At 40.5% G+C, this 18,414-nt stretch overlaps 1 protein-coding gene across 1 annotated transcript in view; it reads right to left on the reverse strand.

The window, feature by feature from the left end:
- DOT1L (DOT1 like histone lysine methyltransferase) overlaps positions 1-18,414 on the reverse strand; it is a 742,223-nt gene that overhangs the window by 420,989 nt on the left and 302,820 nt on the right. Inside the window, exon 2 of the mRNA XM_053700101.1 lies at positions 2,236-2,382. Within this exon, the coding sequence (XP_053556076.1) occupies positions 2,236-2,382 (147 nt within the window). The remainder of the gene's footprint in view (positions 1-2,235; positions 2,383-18,414) is intronic.

The raw sequence follows: 18,414 nt of genomic DNA on the forward strand, positions 1-18,414 counted from the left end.
TGGAAATTACTTCAGAAATAGCACTAGGAACAGGAAAAACTTCTGGAATAACCACAGGAGATTTAAAGACCTTATCTAAACGTTTAGAATTAGTATCAAGAGGACCAGAATCCTCAATTTCTAAAGCAATTAGTACTTCTTTAAGTAAAGAACGAATAAATTCCATTTTAAATAAATATGAAGATTTATCAGCATCAATCTCTGAAACAGAATCCTCTGAACCAGAAGAGTCATCAGAATCAGAATGATGATATTCATTTAAAAATTCATCTGTATAAAGAGAAGTTTTAAAAGATTTTTTATGTTTACTAGAAGGAGGAATAACAGACATAGCCTTCTTGATGGATTCAGAAACAAAATCTCTTATGTTATCAGGAACATTCTGAACATTAGATGTTGATGGAACTGCAACAGGTAATGGTACATTACTAAAGGAAATATCTGCATTAACAAGTTTGTCATGACATTTAATACAAACAACAGCTGGAGGAATAGCTACCAAAAGTTTACAGCAGATACACTTAGCTTTGGTAGTTCCAGCACCAGACAGCGATTTTCCTGAAGTATCTTCTGACTCAGATGCAACGTGAGACATCTTGCAATATGTAAGAGAAAAAACAACATATAAAGCAAAATTGATCTAATTCCTTAAATGACAGTTTCAGGAATGGGAAAAAATGCCAATGAACAAGCTTCTAGCAACCAGAAGCAATAGATAATGAGACTTAAATAATGTGGAGACAAAAGCGACGCCCATATTTTTTAGCGCCAAATAAGACGCCCACATTATTTGGCGCCTAAATGCTTTTTGGCGCCAAAAATGACGCCACATCCGGAACGCTGACATCTTTGGCGCAAAAGAACGTCAAAAAATGACGCAACTTCCGGCGACACGTATGACGCCGGAAACAGAAAAGATTTTTTGTGCCAAAAAAGTCTGCGCCAAGAATGACGCAATAAAATGAAGCATTTTCAGCCCCCGCGAGCCTAACAGCCCACAGGGAAAAAAAGTCAAAATTTTTAAGGTAAGAAAAATAATTGATTCAAGTGCATTATCCCAAATATGAAACTGACTGTCTGAAAATAAGGAATGTTGAACATCCTGAGTCAAGGCAAATAAATGTTTGAATACATATATTTAGAACTTTATAAACAAAGTGCCCAACCATAGCTTAGAGTGTCTCAGAAAATAAGACTTACTTACCCCAGGACACTCATCTACATGTTTGTAGAAAGCCAAACCAGTACTGAAACGAGAATCAGCAGAGGTAATGGTATATAAATAAGAGTATATCGTCGATCTGAAAAGGGAGGTAAGAGATGAATCTCTACAACCGATAACAGAGAACCTATGAAATAGACCCCGTAGAAGGAGATCACTGCATTCAAATAGGCAATACTCTCCTCACATCCCTCTGACATTCACTGCACGCTGAGAGGAAAACCGGGCTCCAACCTGCTGCGGAGCGCATATCAACGTAGAATCTAGCACAAACTTACTTCACCACCTCCATAGGAGGCAAAGTTTGTAAAACTGAATTGTGGGTGTGGTGAGGGGTGTATTTATAGGCATTTTAAGGTTTGGGAAACTTTGCCCCTCCTGGTAGGAATGTATATCCCATACGTCACTAGCTCATGGACTCTTGCTAATTACATGAAAGAAAAAAGTGTTCCAGAATCAGCTTTAAATGCTATGAGCACTGAAATAAACACAAAAACCTAACTGCATTCTCAAAGGTAGCAAAATAAAAAGGCAGAGCCCTGTGGGGACTCGAGAATGTATTTCCACCACAAGTGGTGAAGGACTTTTGTTCAGGCATTATAAATATCTATAAGAGACAACATTACAAATACACTTATTTAGCAATGTGTTCTTTTATTCACGCAGATTCCGTATTTTCTGATTGAAAGGGAGAATCTACTCAAAAAACTTTCATCATGCACATGAAAGAGCACCATTAATATTATATGCTGGAATATTTTTTGCCTGAAAAAAATGTTCAGTTAAAAGCTGTTTAAATTCAAGTTGAAACTAAGCTTCCATTATTGGCTTTGTATTTCCCACTAATCCTCACTGGCGAATAAGAACTGACGCCTCTGTTTTACTGGTGGAGAAGGATATGGTACCTTTTAAAGTGTCTTCCTTTAAATAAATAAAAAAATGTTGAACAATGCCTCTTTAAGTAGAATATCTCTGGTTTTACAGCAGTTTTGGAATGGGCTGCCAGGGCTTACCTCTGCATACTTGGCTGGGATATCGGCCTTTTCAATACCATAGTGATGCTTGCAGTTTGTGGCTGCAGCTACCTGCAATACAACCTGACCAACCCCTAAAAAGATGAAAAAAAAAAAAAAAAACATAATTTTTTTATTTTTAAGCAATTTTCAGATGTTTATTTTATATGAAAGTTTTTTTATTGACTTTTGAATGTTATTACATACAGCATCTTAAATAACAGTTAGAAACATAAAAACAAAAAATACAAATACAATAACATTGCAGCCTTCAAGTGATTGAATATGTGAGTTTTCCACACAAGATAAGAGTAATTTTGGTTTATCGACCTTTCAGTAACATTCCAAAATATAACGGTGTGTTAATTCCGCTTTCCATCTAGCCTGACTCAATCTCAATCATGATCAAATCCCTATTTCCTCCCCCCCCCCCCTCATCTCTACCCGTTCATCTTGCTCCTGAAGACTCAATTATCTCACTCATTGAGGCACTCTAACCGGATTGTTTCCTACTGTTGGTTTGTTTCCTCTTGTTGGTTTGCTAGGATTCTAGCTCTATTTTCTTTTTCAGTATACATAATATATGGTTCCCACTGTTGTATAAACTTATCCCTGGTATTAAGAAGCTCTGCCGAGGCGCTACTCATTGTAAAGTGATAATCTATTCTACTTTTAATATATTCAAATGAGGGTGGATCCACCTTCCAAAATCTAGCTATGCTTACTCTCACAACCGTGCAGATCAAGGCTATTAGCTTGTGATGTCTTTTCACTTTATTATCTGGAGGAAAATGAAGCAAAGCCTGTTCAGGGGTAAGTGTTATATTAGTTTCTAGAATAAGGCTTAGATACCTTGAAGTCTGATTCCAAATCTCTGTAACCTTTCCACAATGCCACCACATGTGTAAGTATGTCCCTTCCTCCCCACAACCCCTGTAGCACAAGTGGGGCCTGCTGTCCTGTGTATTGGCAAATCTTGTGGGATATATGTACCATTTATAGAGTACTTTAATATAGTTTTCCTTCAACATGGCATTTGGAGAAAACGATAGACCTCTATTAATGTTTGATACCCAATTATCTATTGTCCATGTCCTGCCCAAATCCTGTTCCCATTTAGTCATTATTACACTCTTGTCCCTATTTGAGCCACCATTAATAGCCGGATAGAGCAATGCTATCAGTCCCCTCCTAACCTCCTTCGATAAACATAGTGATTCTAATATAGTATTGTTTGGAGGCTTATCTAATCCCATTATCTCTCGAACTCTGGATTTAAGTTGTAAGTAGTGGAACCACTCATTTTGCCCGGGTGTGCCTAGCTCTGCATATTGAGAGAAGGATAGTAGGTCGCTATTAACATAAACATCTGCTATTCGGTAGAGGCCTTTATTCTCCCATTTCCTTTGAGTATGTATGTCAACTAAAGATTCAAGAGGGGAGAGCGGGGTCAGTCTGGACCTCTCGTTGAGTAAATGATACTTCCTAGTCGCTGTGTCCCAAATAAAAGCAGTGTGTGTGATCGCAATGAACTGTTTGATGTGACCGGGTCTGTTTTGTTGTGTTGCCCAAAGAATATTATCCAATCTTCTTACATTAAGCATGTCTTTTTCTAGTTGGACCCATTGTGGTGTAAGTCCTAATTTAAACCATTGTGTGGTCTGGGCCAATCTAGCTGCATAATAATATGATATTAGGTTAGGTAATCCGATGCCTCCCTCTCCCCTATGTCTCATCATATTGTGTTTGTTTATTCTAGCCCTTTTCCCTCCCCAAATGAATTTTAAAATTGCCTTCTGCATTACATATAATTCTGACAACGGTATTGAAATTGGGAGTGTTCTGAATAGGTATAGGAGTTTGGGCAATATTGTCATTTTGGCAGATATTACTCTTCCATACAGGGAGATGTTAAATTTAGTCCATTTCACTAATAGCTCTCTAATGTGTGTGAACATGGGGACATAATTTTCCCTATAAAGTAAGTGCACATCTTTTGTGAGGTGGATTCCTAGATATTTGAAAGATGATTTGGCCCATTTAAATGTAAAGTTAATTTCTAATAATTTCTTTGTTGGCTTTGGGAGATATGTGCTAAGGGCCTCACACTTGCCTTCATTAATTTTATATCCAGACAACTGTCCAAATTTATTTATTATGGAATATACCATCGGGAGCGAAAGTAAAGGTTTTGTGACTGCAAGGATGACGTCATCAGCAAATAATGAAATTTTATATTCCTTATCCCCCACCCGTATACCTGCAATATTTGGATTATCCCTTATCCTAACCGCCAATGGCTCAAAACATAGAGCAAAAAGTAGGGGTGACAGGGGGCAACCTTGTCTTGTGCCATTACGGATTTTTATTCTGCCTGATTGATACCCTGAGAGTCTTATGTATGCATCTGGGCTTGAATATATCTTTCTTAAGGCAGTAGTGAAGGGGCCTTTAAATCCCATTTTGCTAAGCACTGCAAACATGTATTCCCAGTTAACTCTATCAAATGCCTTCTCTGCGTCCAATGCTAGAAACAGAGAAGGCATCTTCCCAACTGTCGCATAATTAATCAGGTCAATCACTTTCCTAGTGTTATCTGGTGCCTCTCTTTGCGAGATGAAACCCACTTGGTCATTGTCTATCAAATTTCTAACGGGTAAGGTCAATCGGTTAGCCAAAATTTTTGTGAATAATTTTAGGTCCTGGTTTATTAAGGAAATTGGCAGGTAATTTTGGCAGTATTGTTTGCTCTTGCCAGGTTTTGGAATGACCGTCACCCTTGCAGTCAACAAATCTGGGGGAATATCTACTCCTTGCAAGATGTTATTAAACAGTATCCTCAATTGGGGAGCCAGTGATAACTGCAGGTCTTTATAAAATGAGCCTGGAAACCCATCAGGGCCTGGTGCTTTGTTTCTTTTAAGTTCTTTGATAGCCAGCATCATCTCTTGTATTGTTATGGGGGACTTCAAATTCTCTAGTTGTTCTTCTGTGATAGTTTTTAATTTGCTATCTTCTAGGAATCGAATCAATTCATCTCTCTTGTTATTATTTGTATTACTACTAGGTAAATTATAAAGATTGTTATAAAAGTTGGTACTCATTGGCTATTTGTTGGGGATCATTTGTGACTTGTCCCGAGGTAGTTTGTATTTGTGGGATTGTAGTCGCCCTCGTCAGGTCTTTTAGTTTATTTGCCAGCATCCTATCTGGTTTGTTTGCGTAAATATAATATCTGGTGTCTACCGCTTTTATCGACTGGATCACTTCTCTATCTAATAGTTGGTTTATTTCTTCGTTTTTAATTTTAAGTAATTTTAAGACCTTTTTTTGGGGGGCTTTTTTTTTTTTTATTTGTTCTCTGAGTGCAGCAATTTCTACCCTCAAGCTATCTAGTTTGGCATTATAATTCTTTATTTTGTTAGATTCGGCAATTAGCAGGCCTCTCACCGAGGCCTTAAGTGCACTCCATACAAAATTTGGATTGGACGTTGATCCTGCATTAATATCTACAAAATCTTTAATGTGCTGCTGTACTTTCTGAAGAACAATGGTATTCTGAATTAGGCTAGGGTGGAGTGACCAGTATCTAACTCTATTGGGGTTGATCATTCCCTCTAGATCAATTATCATCATATCGTGATCAGACCATGAACAGTTATGAATAAACGCTAGCTTTACCAGTGGCAATAGGACCTGACTGATTAGGATCAAGTCTATTCTTGAATGGGTACCATGCACTGTGGAGTAATAAGTGAAATCTTTAGTTCCCTTGTTAAGTACCCTCCAACCAGATGTTTATTTTAAGAGGATTTTGTACTTTTTTTTTAAAATTGCCTTTAAAAAGCAGGTGATGATGCAAAAATATTGTTATTTAGAAGTGCCATATATTCCTTCATGATTCAGATAGAACATGCAGTTTTAAACATCTTTAAAATTTACTTCTAGCATCACATTCTCATCATTCTTTTGATATCTTTTTTTGAAGAAGAAGCAATTCATTACTGGGAGCTAGCTGCTGATTGGTGGATGCACATATATGCTTTACAAATAATTTTGCAGCAGGACAGCAGGGCACATGCTTAGGTTTTCAGAAATGGAAAATCCACAATTTTCAGACAAATAAGAAAAGGAGGCAAAATAACTGATGAAAGTATATTGCAAAGTTGTTTGACTATGCATTAATATATTCAGATAGAGTATATGAGTTTAAACTACTTTCCAATTTACTTCTTTTCTCAAATTTGCATTATTTCCTTGGTATAATTTGTTGAAGGAACAGCACTACTGGGAGCTATGTGGATACACTGGGTAAGCCAATGGCAAGATGCATATATGTGCTGCCACCAATCAGCAGCTAGTTATCAGTAGTGCATTGCTGCTCCCGAGCCTACTCAAGCATGCTTTTCAACAAAGGATAACAAAAGAAGCAAATTAAATAGAACAATTTTAAAATGGTATGATCTGAGTGAAAAATGTTTTGGATTTCATTCCACTTTAAAATGTTTACTGTCCTGTTAAAAAGGGAAATGAAATACTTAGAGAGACTAAAATGTATGCTTACCTGAAAATTTATTTCATGGTGGTGGGAGTTGAGTATCCATTACTCCTGGGAATTACTCTTCTCTACCACTAGAAGGCGGCAAAGATTCCCAAACCCCAAGAGCCCTATATAAAACCCCTTGCACCTCACACATACCTCAGTAATGTATAGCCAAGCAAAATGAGATAAGAAAAAGGAATAAAAGCCATAAAAAGGAGCAAGGAAAATAAGATGCTAAAGAAAAAAAAAGAACCCCCAAAAAAAACATAAGGGTGGGTTCTTGTGGAATCTCACCACCATGAAAGAAAAGAATACATAAGGTAAACAAATTATGTTTGCTTTCATACAGGTGGTGAGAGTCCACTATCCATTATTCCTGGGAACTAATAGCCAACCTGTTGAGTCCATGAGTAATAAAGCGAGGGATTTAAAAAAAATGCACTTTTTTTTAATGCACTTAAAATAAATTAAACAGGAAAAAAAAATCAAACAGACAACTGCCTGAAGAACCTTCCTACCAAAGGCTGCCATAGAAGAAGCAAAAAAAATAAAAAAAAGGCAGAATTTTGTAAACGTATGCAAAGACAACCAAGTAGCTGCTGCCTTGCAAATCTGGTCAACTGAAGCCTCAATCTTGAAGCCCCAAGCAGTGGCAACTGACCTAGTAGAATGAGCAGTAATTCACTGTGGTGGAGGCTGACCAAGTAATCCTTGTAAAAAGTTTAAAATTAAGAGGCCTAAGAAACAGCAGAAACTTGCTGACCTTTCCAAAGACCAGAAAAGTAAATGAACAAACTACAAGTTAGTCTAAAGTCTTTAGAAGCATCAATATGAATGTCCTAACACTGTCCAAATTATTCAGATGCTTCAAAGATCTCTCTGAAGCATTCTTGGGATTAGGACAAAAATGTCTGTTGTCTGAAGAAACAACCTTAAGCAAAAAGTCAACCATAAAACTGACTTATCCTGATGAAAAATCAGATGAGGATCACAAGAATGATCAGAGAACTCAAACTCTTCTAGCAGAAGAGAAATAATTTCCAAGAAAGCAGTTAAATATCCACATTATAGGTTCAAAAGGAGGAGCCTGCAAAACCCTTAACACCAAGTTAAAATTCCATGTAATATTTTAATGCCCTAACAATGTCCAAAGTATGCAAAGATTTGCCTAAGGCATTCTTAGGATTAGGATAAAAATAAGGAACAGCAATCTCTCTGCTAATTCTATCTGAAGCAACAACCTTAGGCAAAATGTCAAAAGAAGTCTGTAAAAATGTTTACCCTGATGAAAAATCAGGGAAGGAGGATTACAAGAAAGAACAGATAAAAAAAACCTCTTATAACAGAACAGATAGTCAAAAGAAATCACACTTTCCAAGAAGGCAGTTTAACACCCTCCTTATGTATAGGTTTCAAAAGAAGGAGCCTACAAACCCTAAACATCAAGTTAAGATTCTATGGAGGAGAAATTATCTTGATTACAGGTTTAATACAGACCAGAGATTGAACAAAACTGACTTTCAGGAAGATTAGCAATCTCCCTATACAACAAAACTGAAAGAGCAGAAACCTGCCCCTTCAGAGAACTTACAGATAGAACCTTACGACCATCCAATAAAAACTGCAAAACCCTAGGAATTCTGAAAGAATGTCAGGAAAAACCCATGAGCTACACACCAAGAAATAAAGGCATTCCAGACCTTGAGATAAATTAGTTATAAGCTTTACTAGCCTAAATTAAGGTTTAAATCACAGAATCAGAGAAACGCCTACATCTAAGGACTAAATGTTCTATTTCCAGGCCATCAAGTTCAGAGACTTGAGATTCGGGTGGTTAAACAGACTTTGAAAGTGTAAGGTCTGACAGCAGAGGCCAAGGAGGACAGCTGGACATTTGAAGTAGATCTGCATACCAAAGTCTGCGAGGCCAAGCTGGGGCTATCAGGATTACTGAAGATTTCTCTAGGCTTATCTTGGAAATCACTTGGGGTAGAAGTACCAAAGGAGGAAACGGATAAGCAAGCTGAAATGACCAAGGAACTACTAGAGTATTCACTAACTCTACTTGAGGATCCCTGGACCTTGCAAGTACCTGGGAAGTTTGTAGTTCAAATGAGAGGCCATCAGATCTTTTTCTGGGAGAACACAAAGATCCATAATCTAATTGAACACATCCTGGTGAAGAGACCACCCACCTGGATGTAGAGATTGACAAATGAGAAAGCCCGCATCCCAGTTGTCACCCCTGGAATATGAATTGCAGAAACTAGACAAGCATTGATTTCTGGTCATGAGAGAATTTGAGACAACTCCCTCATGGCCGGGGAACTGTGAGTCCCCCGCTGATGTTTGACATAAGCCACTGCTGCAACATTGTGCCTCTGTTGAAAAGAGAATCTCATCTCCGTTTTCAGAGGCCAAGCTTAAAGAGCCCAGAAAATTTGCATGGCGTTCTAGAACATTTATAGGTAGTCTCGCATCCCAAGGATCCCAAACTCCCTGTGCTCTCAAGTACCCACAAATAAACTGAAAATGCCTGTCCAGAAAGGCAAACTGGAAATGTTCTCTGAATTGGAAGATGAAGGTAAACATCCTTTAAATCTATTGTGTTCTGAAACTGATCTAGCTGAACAAAAGTCAGAATAGTCTGAATAGTTTCCATTTTGAAAGATAGAATCCTTACAATCTTGTTCAGAGCTTTTAGATAAAGAACTGGTCTGACAATGAAGAGATTTGAATAAAATTACATCCCCTGTTCCTGTAAATGAATTGGAACAATCACTGCCGTAGATTCCAGATCTGAGAGAGACTAAAAAAAAGCTTGAGTTTTTACAGGATTCCTTTCAACATTGGACAGAAAAAAAAATCCTCTGGGAGGCTTTGTTCTGAATCCTATTCAAAATTCATGAGAAACTATATTCAGAACCCAGGGATCTGGGACAGACTGAAACCAAACATCCTGAAAGAGGTTTAACCTGCCCCCCCTTACCAGAACTTCTGGATCGGGGGTCGCACCTTCATGCAGTTTTGGTAGAAGGACTAGATTTCTTACCTTGCTTTGACTTGTTCCATTTAACACCAAGTCTCCAGAACGAACCGTAGGTGCCTTATGCTGATGAAAGGAACAAAAACTATTAGAGGCTTAGATTTCCCTCTGGACTTTTTGTCCTGAGGAAGAAAACCCCCTTTACCTGCAGAAACAGTATATTTATTGGAATCCAAATCAGAAACAAACAACTTATTTTCCTGAAAGGAAAGCGATAATCTAGATTTTGACATATCAGCAGACCAGGATTTAAGCCATAAGCCTCTCCTGGCAAGGACTGCCAAAAACATGCTTTTTACATTAATCTTCATACTATCAAATATAGCATCGCAAAAAAAAAATTAGCACTCTAGTAAACCCAAAAGATTAGCACTAGCAGTCATCAGAACACTGTTCTGAAAGACCAGACAACCAGTAAGTTGAAGCAGCAGCCACATCAGCAATAGAAATAGCTGACCTAAGCAAATATCCTGCTTAAAAAAACATAATTTATGCTTACCTGATAAATTTATTTCTCTTGTAGTGTATCCAGTCCACGGATCATCCATTACTTGTAGGATATTCTCCTTCCCAACAGGAAGTTGCAAGAGGATCACCCACAGCAGAGCTGCTATATAGCTCCTCCCCTCACTGCCATATCCAGTCATTCGACCGAAACAAGCCGAGAAAGGAGAAACCATAGGGTGCAGTGGTGACTGTAGTTTAATTAAAATTTAGACCTAACTGAAAAGGACAGGGCGGGCCGTGGACTGGATACACTACAAGAGAAATAAATTTATCAGGTAAGCATAAATTATGTTTTCTCTTGTTAAGTGTATCCAGTCCACGGATCATCCATTACTTGTGGGATACCAATACCAAAGCTAAAGTACACGGATGATGGGAGGGACAAGGCAGGAACTTAAACGGAAGGAACCACTGCCTGTAGAACCTTTCTCCCAAAAACAGCCTCCGAAGAAGCAAAAGTATCAAATTTGGAAAATTTGGAAAAAGTATGAAGGGAAGACCAAGTTGCAGCCTTGCAAATCTGTTCAACAGAGGCCTCATTTTTAAAGGCCCAGGTGGAAGCCACAGCTCTAGTAGAATGAGCTGTAATCCTTTCAGGAGGCTGCTGTCCAGCAGTCTCATAGGCTAAACGGATTATACTCCGAAGCCAAAAAGAAAGAGGTTGCCGAGGCCTTCGGACCTCTCCTCTGTCCAGAGTAAACAACAAACAGGTTAGATGTTTGGCGAGAATCTTTAGTAGCCTGTAAGTAAAACTTCAAGGCACGGACTAAGTCTAGATTATGCAAAAGACGTTCCTTCTTTGAAGGAGGATTAGGACATAAATGATGGAACAACAATCTCTTGATTGATATTCTCGTTAGAAACCACCTTAGTTAAAAAGCCAGGTTTTGTACGCAGAACAACTTTATCTGAATGAAAGATCAGATAAGGAGAATCACAATGTAAGGCAGATAACTCCGAGACTCTTCGAGCCGAGGAAATAGCCATCAGAAAAAGAACTTTCCATGAAAGAAGTTTGATATCAATAGAATGAAGGGGTTCAAACGGAACCCCTTGAAGAACTTTAAGAACCAAGTTTAAGCTCCATGGAGGAGCAACAGGTTTAAACACAGGCTTAATTCTAACTAAAGCCTGAACGTCTGGAACTTCTGCCAGACGCTTGTGTAAAAGAATAGACCGAGCAGAAATCTGTCTCTTTAAAGAACTAGCTGATAATCCTTTTTCCAAACCCTCTTGGAGGAAGGACAATATCCTAGGAATCCTAACCCTACTCCATGAGTAATTCTTGGATTCACACCAATGAAGATATTTACGCCATATCTTGTGGTAAATTTTCCTGGTGACAGGCTTTCGTGCCTGTATTAAGGTATCAATTACTGACTCGGAAAAGCCACGCTTTGATAGAATCAAGCGTTCAATCTCCATGCAGTCAGTCTCAGAGAAATTAGATTTGGATGATTGAAAGGACCTTGTATTAGAAGGTCTTGTCTCAGAGGCAGAGTCCATGGTGGAAAGGATGACATGTCCACTAGGTCTGCATACCAGGTCCTGCGTGGCCACGCAGGTGCTATCAATATCACCGATGCTCTTTCCTGTTTGATTTTGGCAATCAGACGAGGGAGCAGAGGAAACGGTGGAAACACAAAAGCCAGGTTGAAGAACCAAGGCGCTGCTAGAGCATCTATCAGTGCCGCTTCTGGGTCCCTGGACCTGGATCCGTAACAAGGAAGCTTGGCGTTCTGGCGAGACGCCATGAGATCCAATTCTGGTTTGCCTCAACGGAGAACCAATTGAGCAAACACCTCCGGATGGAGTTCCCATTCCCCCGGATGAAAAGTCTGATGACTTAGAAAATCCGCCTCCCAGTTCTCTACGCAAGGGATATGGATCGCTGACAGGTGGCAAGAGTGAGTCTCTGCCCAGCGAATTATCTTTGAGAATTCTAACATCGCTAGGGAACTCCTGGTTCCCCCTTGATGGTTGATGTTGGCCACAGTCGTGATGTTGTCCGACTGAAATCTGATGAACCTCAGTGTTGCTAGCTGAGGCCAAGCCAGAAGAGCATTGAATATTGCTCTTAACTCCAGAATATTTATTGGGAGGAGTTTCTCCTCCTGAGTCCATGAACCCTGAGCCTTTAGGGAGTTCCAGACTGCACCCCAACCTAGAAGGTTGGCATCTGTTGTTACAATTGTCCAATCTGGTCTGCGAAAGGTCATACCCTTGCACAGATGGGCCCGAGATAACCACCAGAGAAGAGAATCTCTGGTTTCCTGATCCAGATTTAGTAGAGGGGACAAATCTGTGTAATCCCCATTCCACTGACTGAGCATGCATAATTGCAGCGGTCTGAGATGCAGGTGCCAATGGCACTATGTCCATCACCGCTACCATTAAGCCGATTACTTCCATGCACTGAGCCACCGTGGGGCGCGGAATGGAGTGAAGAACACGGCAAGCATTTAGAAGTTTTGATAACCTGGACTCCGTCAGGTAAATTTTAATTTCTACAGAATCTATTAGAGTCCCTAGGAAGGAAACCCTCGTGAGAGGAGATAGAGAACTCTTTTCTTCGTTCACTTTCCACCCATGCGACCTCAGGAATGCCAGAACTATCTCTGTATGAGATTTGGCAATTTGAAAGCTTGACGCCTGTATCAGGATATCGTCCAGGTAAGGAGCCACCGCTATGCCTCGCAGTCTTAGGACCGCCAGAAGTGAGCCCAGAACCTTTGTAAAAATTCTTGGGGCTGTAGCCAACCCGAATGGAAGAGCTACAAATTGGTAATGCCTGTCTAGAAAAGCAAACCTCAGGAACTGATGATGATTCTTGTGAATCGGAATGTGAAGGTAGGCATCCTTTAAGTCCACTGTGGTCATGTACTGACCCTCTTGGATCATGGGTAAAATGGTTCGAATAGTTTCCATCTTGAATGACGGAACTCTGAGGAATTTGTTTAGGATCTTTAAATCCAAAATTGGTCTGAAGGTTCCCTCTTTTTTTGGGAACCACTAACAGATTTGAATAAAACCCCTGTCCTTGTTCCGTCCACGGAACTGGATGGATCACTCCCATTACAAGGAGATCTTGTACGCAGCTTAGGAATGCCTCTTTCTTTATCTGGTTTGCAGATAGCCTTGAAAGATGAAATCTCCCTTGTGGAGGAGAAGCTTTGAAGTCCAGAAGATATCCCTGAGATATGATCTCCAACGCCCAGGGATCCTGAACATCTCTTGCCCACGCCTGGGCGAAGAGAGAGAGTCTGCCCCCTACTAGATCCGTTGCCGGATAGGGGGCCGCTCCTTCATGCTGTCTTAGAGGCAGCAGCAGGCTTTCTGGCCTGCTTGCCCTTGTTCCAGGACTGGTTAGGTTTCCAGGCCTGCTTGGATTGAGCAAAAGTTCCCTCTTGTTTGAAGCAGAGGAGGTTGATGCTGCACCTGCCTTGAAATTTCGAAAGGCACGAAAATTAGACTGTTTGGCCTTTGATTTGGCCCTGTCCTGAGGAAGGGTATGACCCTTACCTCCAGTAATGTCAGCAATAATTTCTTTCAAACCAGGCCCGAATAAGGTCTGCCCCTTGAAAGGAATGTTGAGTAATTGAGACTTTGAAGTCACATCAGCTGACCAGGATTTGAGTCATAGCGCCCCACGCGCCTGGATGGCGAATCCGGAATTCTTAGCCGTTATTTGTTTCTGATGCCATTGTTCATTTGACTAAACTGAGTTAGCTAGCTTAAGAGTTCTAAGCTTGTCAACAATTTCAGTAAATGGAGCTGTATGGATGGCCTCTTCCAGGGCCTCAAACCAGAATGCCGCCGCAGCAGTGGCAGTCGCAATGCATGCAAGGGGCTGTAAAATAAAACCTTGTTGAATAAACATTTTCTTAAGGTAACCCTCCAATTTTTTATCCATTGGATCTGAAAAAGCACAACTGTCCTCAACCGGGATAGTGGTACGCTTTGCTAAAGTAGAAACTGCTCCCTCCACCTTAGGGACAGTCTGCCATAAGTCCAGTGTAGTGGCATCTATTGGAAACATTTTTCTAAATATAGGAGGTGGGGAAAAGGGCACACCGGGCCTATCCCACTCCTTACTAATAATTTCTGTAAGCCTTTTAGGTATTGGAAAAACATCAGTACTCACCAGCACTGCATAGTATTTATCCAGCCTACACAATTTCTCTGGCACTGCAATTGTGTCACAGTCATTCAGAGCAGCCAATACCTCCCCAAGCAATACACTGAGGTTCTCAAGCTTAAATTTAAAATTAGAAATCTCTGAATCAGGTCTCCCCGATTCAGAGACGTCACCCACAGACTGAAGCTCTCCGTCCTCAGGTTCTGCATATTGTGACGCAGTATCAGACATGGCTCTTACAGCATCTACGCGCTCTGTATCTCGTCTAACCCCAGAGCTATCGCGATTGCCTCTCAATTCAGGCAATCTGGATAATACCTCTGACACGGTATTATTCATGATTGCAGCCATGTCCTGCAAAGTAATCGCTATGGGCGTCCCTGATGTACTTGGCGCCATATTAGCGTGCGTCCCTTGAGCGGGAGGTGAAGGGTCCGACACGTGGGGAGAGTTAGTCGGCATAACTTCCCCCTCGACAGACCCCTCTGGTGACAATTCTTTTATAGATAAAGACTGATCTTTACTGTTTAAGGTGAAATCAATACATTTAGTACACATTCTCCTATGGGGCTCCACCATGGCTTTTAAACATAATGAACAAGTATCCTCTGTTTCAGACATGTTTGTACATACTAGCAATGAGACTAGCAAGCTTGAAACAACTTTAAAGCAAGTTAACAAGCAATATAAAAAACGTTACTGTGCCTTTAAGAGAAACAAATTTTGACAAAATTTGAAATAACAGTAAAAAAGGCAGTTACACTAACAAAATTTTTACAGTGTATGTAACAAGTCAGCAGAGTATTGCACCCACTTGCAAATGGATGATTAACCCCTTAATAACAAAAACAGAATAATAAATGACAAAAACGTTTTTAAACACAGTCACAACAACTGCCACAGTCTACTGTGATAGTTGCCCTCCTCAAACACGACTTTGAAGCCTTTTGAGCCCTTCAGAGATGTCCTGTATCATGCAGAGGGAAGCTGAATGTCTCTGTCAGTATTTTTATCTGCACAGAAAAGCACTAAAATAGGCCCTTCCCACTCATATTGCAACAGTGGAAAGTGGAAAGCCTGTTTCTAGGCAAAAATCAAACCAGCCATGTGGAAAAAAACTAGGCCCCAATAAGTTTGGTCACCAAACATATATAAAAACGATTAACATGCCAGCAAACGTTTTATATTACACTTTTATAAGAGTATGTATCTCTGTTAATAAGCCTGATACCAGTCGCTATCACTGTATTTAAGGCTTAACTTACATTAATCCGGTATCAGCAGCATTTTTCTAGCAAATTCCATCCCTAGAAATATATTAACTGCACATACCTTATTGCAGGAAAACCTGCACGCCATTCCCTCTCTGAAGTTACCTCACTCCTCAGAATATGTGAGAAAAGCCATGGATCTTAGTTACTTCTGCTAAGATCATAGAAAATGCAGGCAGATTCTTCTTCTAAATACTGCCTGAGATAAACAGTACACTCCGGTACCATTTAAAAATAAACTTTTGATTGAAGTTAAAAAAACTAACTATAATACACCACTCTCCTCTTACTACGTCCATCTTTGTTGAGAGTTGCAAGAGAATGACTGGATATGGCAGTGAGGGGAGGAGCTATATAGCAGCTCTGCTGTGGGTGATCCTCTTGCAACTTCCTGTTGGGAAGGAGAATATCCCACAAGTAATGGATGATCCGTGGACTGGATACACTTAAGAGAAAAGGTCCTTCTATGAAAAGACTAACTTTCTATCTAAAAGGTCTTTAAAAGTAGTAATGTCTTCCAAAGAAATAATAGTACGTTTAGCCAGAGTGGAAATGGCCCCATCTACCTTTCCCACAAATCAATATTAGCAGCAGGTAAAGGATATAACTTCTTAAATCTCACAGGAGGAGTAAATAAATTACCTGGCTTAGACCATTCCCTAGAAATCATGTCAGAGACAGCATCAGGAAAAGGGAAAACTTCAGGGAGATTAACAAGTCTTAAAAACTGAATTTAAATGATTACAAGTCTTATAAGAAACTTTAGGATCTTTACTGCTCAAGTAATATATACCTCTTTTAAAAGAGAACTAATATGTTGGACTTTAAACAAAAATGAGGAAATCTCAGGTTCAACATCAGTTGAAGATTCCTTATCTGGTCACAATCTCCCAGGATGATCTTAGGAAGGATGTCCCCTGGGACAGTTGTCCCAGACAGATCCACCAAGAGAGGGACTCCCTCATTCAGATGTCCAAAGATATCTGTTGGGATAGATCTAAGTCTCAACATACACAATTGAAGAGGCCTGAGCTGGAACCTGGCGTATGGAATGACATCTATGCTGGATACCATGAGCTCAATCATCTCCATACACCTAGCCACAGATGTCCTTGAGGAGGTCTGAAGGGCAAGACAGCTGGACGCAATCTTGCAACGTCTCTAATCTGTCAAGAATATCTTCATGGATAAAGAATCTATTATCATACCCAGGAAATTCACCCTGTTGCTGGGAACCAGTGAACTTTTTCCTTTGTTTATCTTCCATTCGTGAGATCGAAGGAGAACCGTGAGCAGCGCTCCTAGAACTTTCTTAAAGACTATTAGGGCAGTCGCCAGACCAAATGGTAGGGCCACAAACTGGAAGTGTTGGTCCAGAAACGCAAATCTAAGGAACCTGAAGTGATCCCTGTGGATTGGTACGTGAAGGTAAGCATCCTTTAAATCTATTGTCGTCATGAATTGTCCATCTTGAACAAGGGACATAAATGACCTGATCGTCTCCATTTTGAGCGATGGAACTGACAGACACTTTAGGTCCAGTATTGGGTGAAATGTGCCCTCCTTTGTGACCACGTAAAGGTTTGAATAATACCCTAGACCTCTGTGTACTAGAGGGACTGGGATGATTACTCCGAGAGAGGAGAGATCCCTCACGCATCCTAGGAAGGCGTCTCTCTTCTCTGGACTTGATAAGTTTGACAGGTGGAATCTGCCTATGGGCAGATGAGTCTTGAAACCTATCCTGTAACACTGGGCTATGACCTACAGAACCCAAGGGTCCTTAAGTCTCTTATCCAGGCCTCGGCAAAAAGAGATCTTATCCAGGCCTCGGCAAAAAGAGATCTTGATCGTGGGCCGCCTCTTCATGCCAACTGTCTCGGCGGGCTTCTTGCTCTGCTTGGTTTTGTTCCAAGAGTGAGCTGGATTCCAAGATCCCTTGCACTGCTCTGTTTTCGCGGCAGGTTGCTGGCGTTAGGACTTGTCCGAACGAAAGGGACGAAAAGTAGACCCCTTAGACGACTTCTTATCCTACAGCAAGAAAGCACCCTTGCCACCCGTGACCGTGGAAATGATAGAGTCCAGGCCTGGACCAAAAAGAACCTTCCCTTTAAACGGGAGGGAAAGTAATCTAGAATTGGAAGTCATGTCAGCAGACCATGACTGTAACCACAGAGCCCTACGGGCTAGAACAGAAAAACCTGATGTCTTGGCATTCAGGTGAATAATCTGCATATTTACATCACAAATTAATGAATTAGCTACCCTTAAGGCCTTAATTTATTCCTGTAGCACCTTGAGGGGGGTCTCCACCTCGACCATAGCAGACAGAGCGTCACACCAATAGGTAGCAGATCTGGGCCACCACAGCACCTGCCGATGCCGGTTGAAAAACGAAACCCGTGAGATGGAAGATCTTTCTCAACACGGACTACAATTTTTTTTTTATCCATGGGTTTCTTGAACGAAGAGCTATCTTCGAGCGGGATAGTCATTCGCTTAGCAAGTGTAGAGATAGTACCGTCCACCTTAGGAATGGCCCACCACATCTCAAGCTGCGAGTCTGGAACGGGGAATAGCTTTTTAAAAGAAGTACAGGGGGAAAAGGACGAACCAAGTTTCTCCCATTCATTCTTAATAATATAAGCCTGAAAGCCTGAGGCATCACTCTGTC

Source organism: Bombina bombina, chromosome 2 (genome assembly GCF_027579735.1).
Source record: "Bombina bombina isolate aBomBom1 chromosome 2, aBomBom1.pri, whole genome shotgun sequence".
In the NCBI taxonomy this organism is placed as follows: domain Eukaryota; kingdom Metazoa; phylum Chordata; class Amphibia; order Anura; family Bombinatoridae; genus Bombina; species Bombina bombina.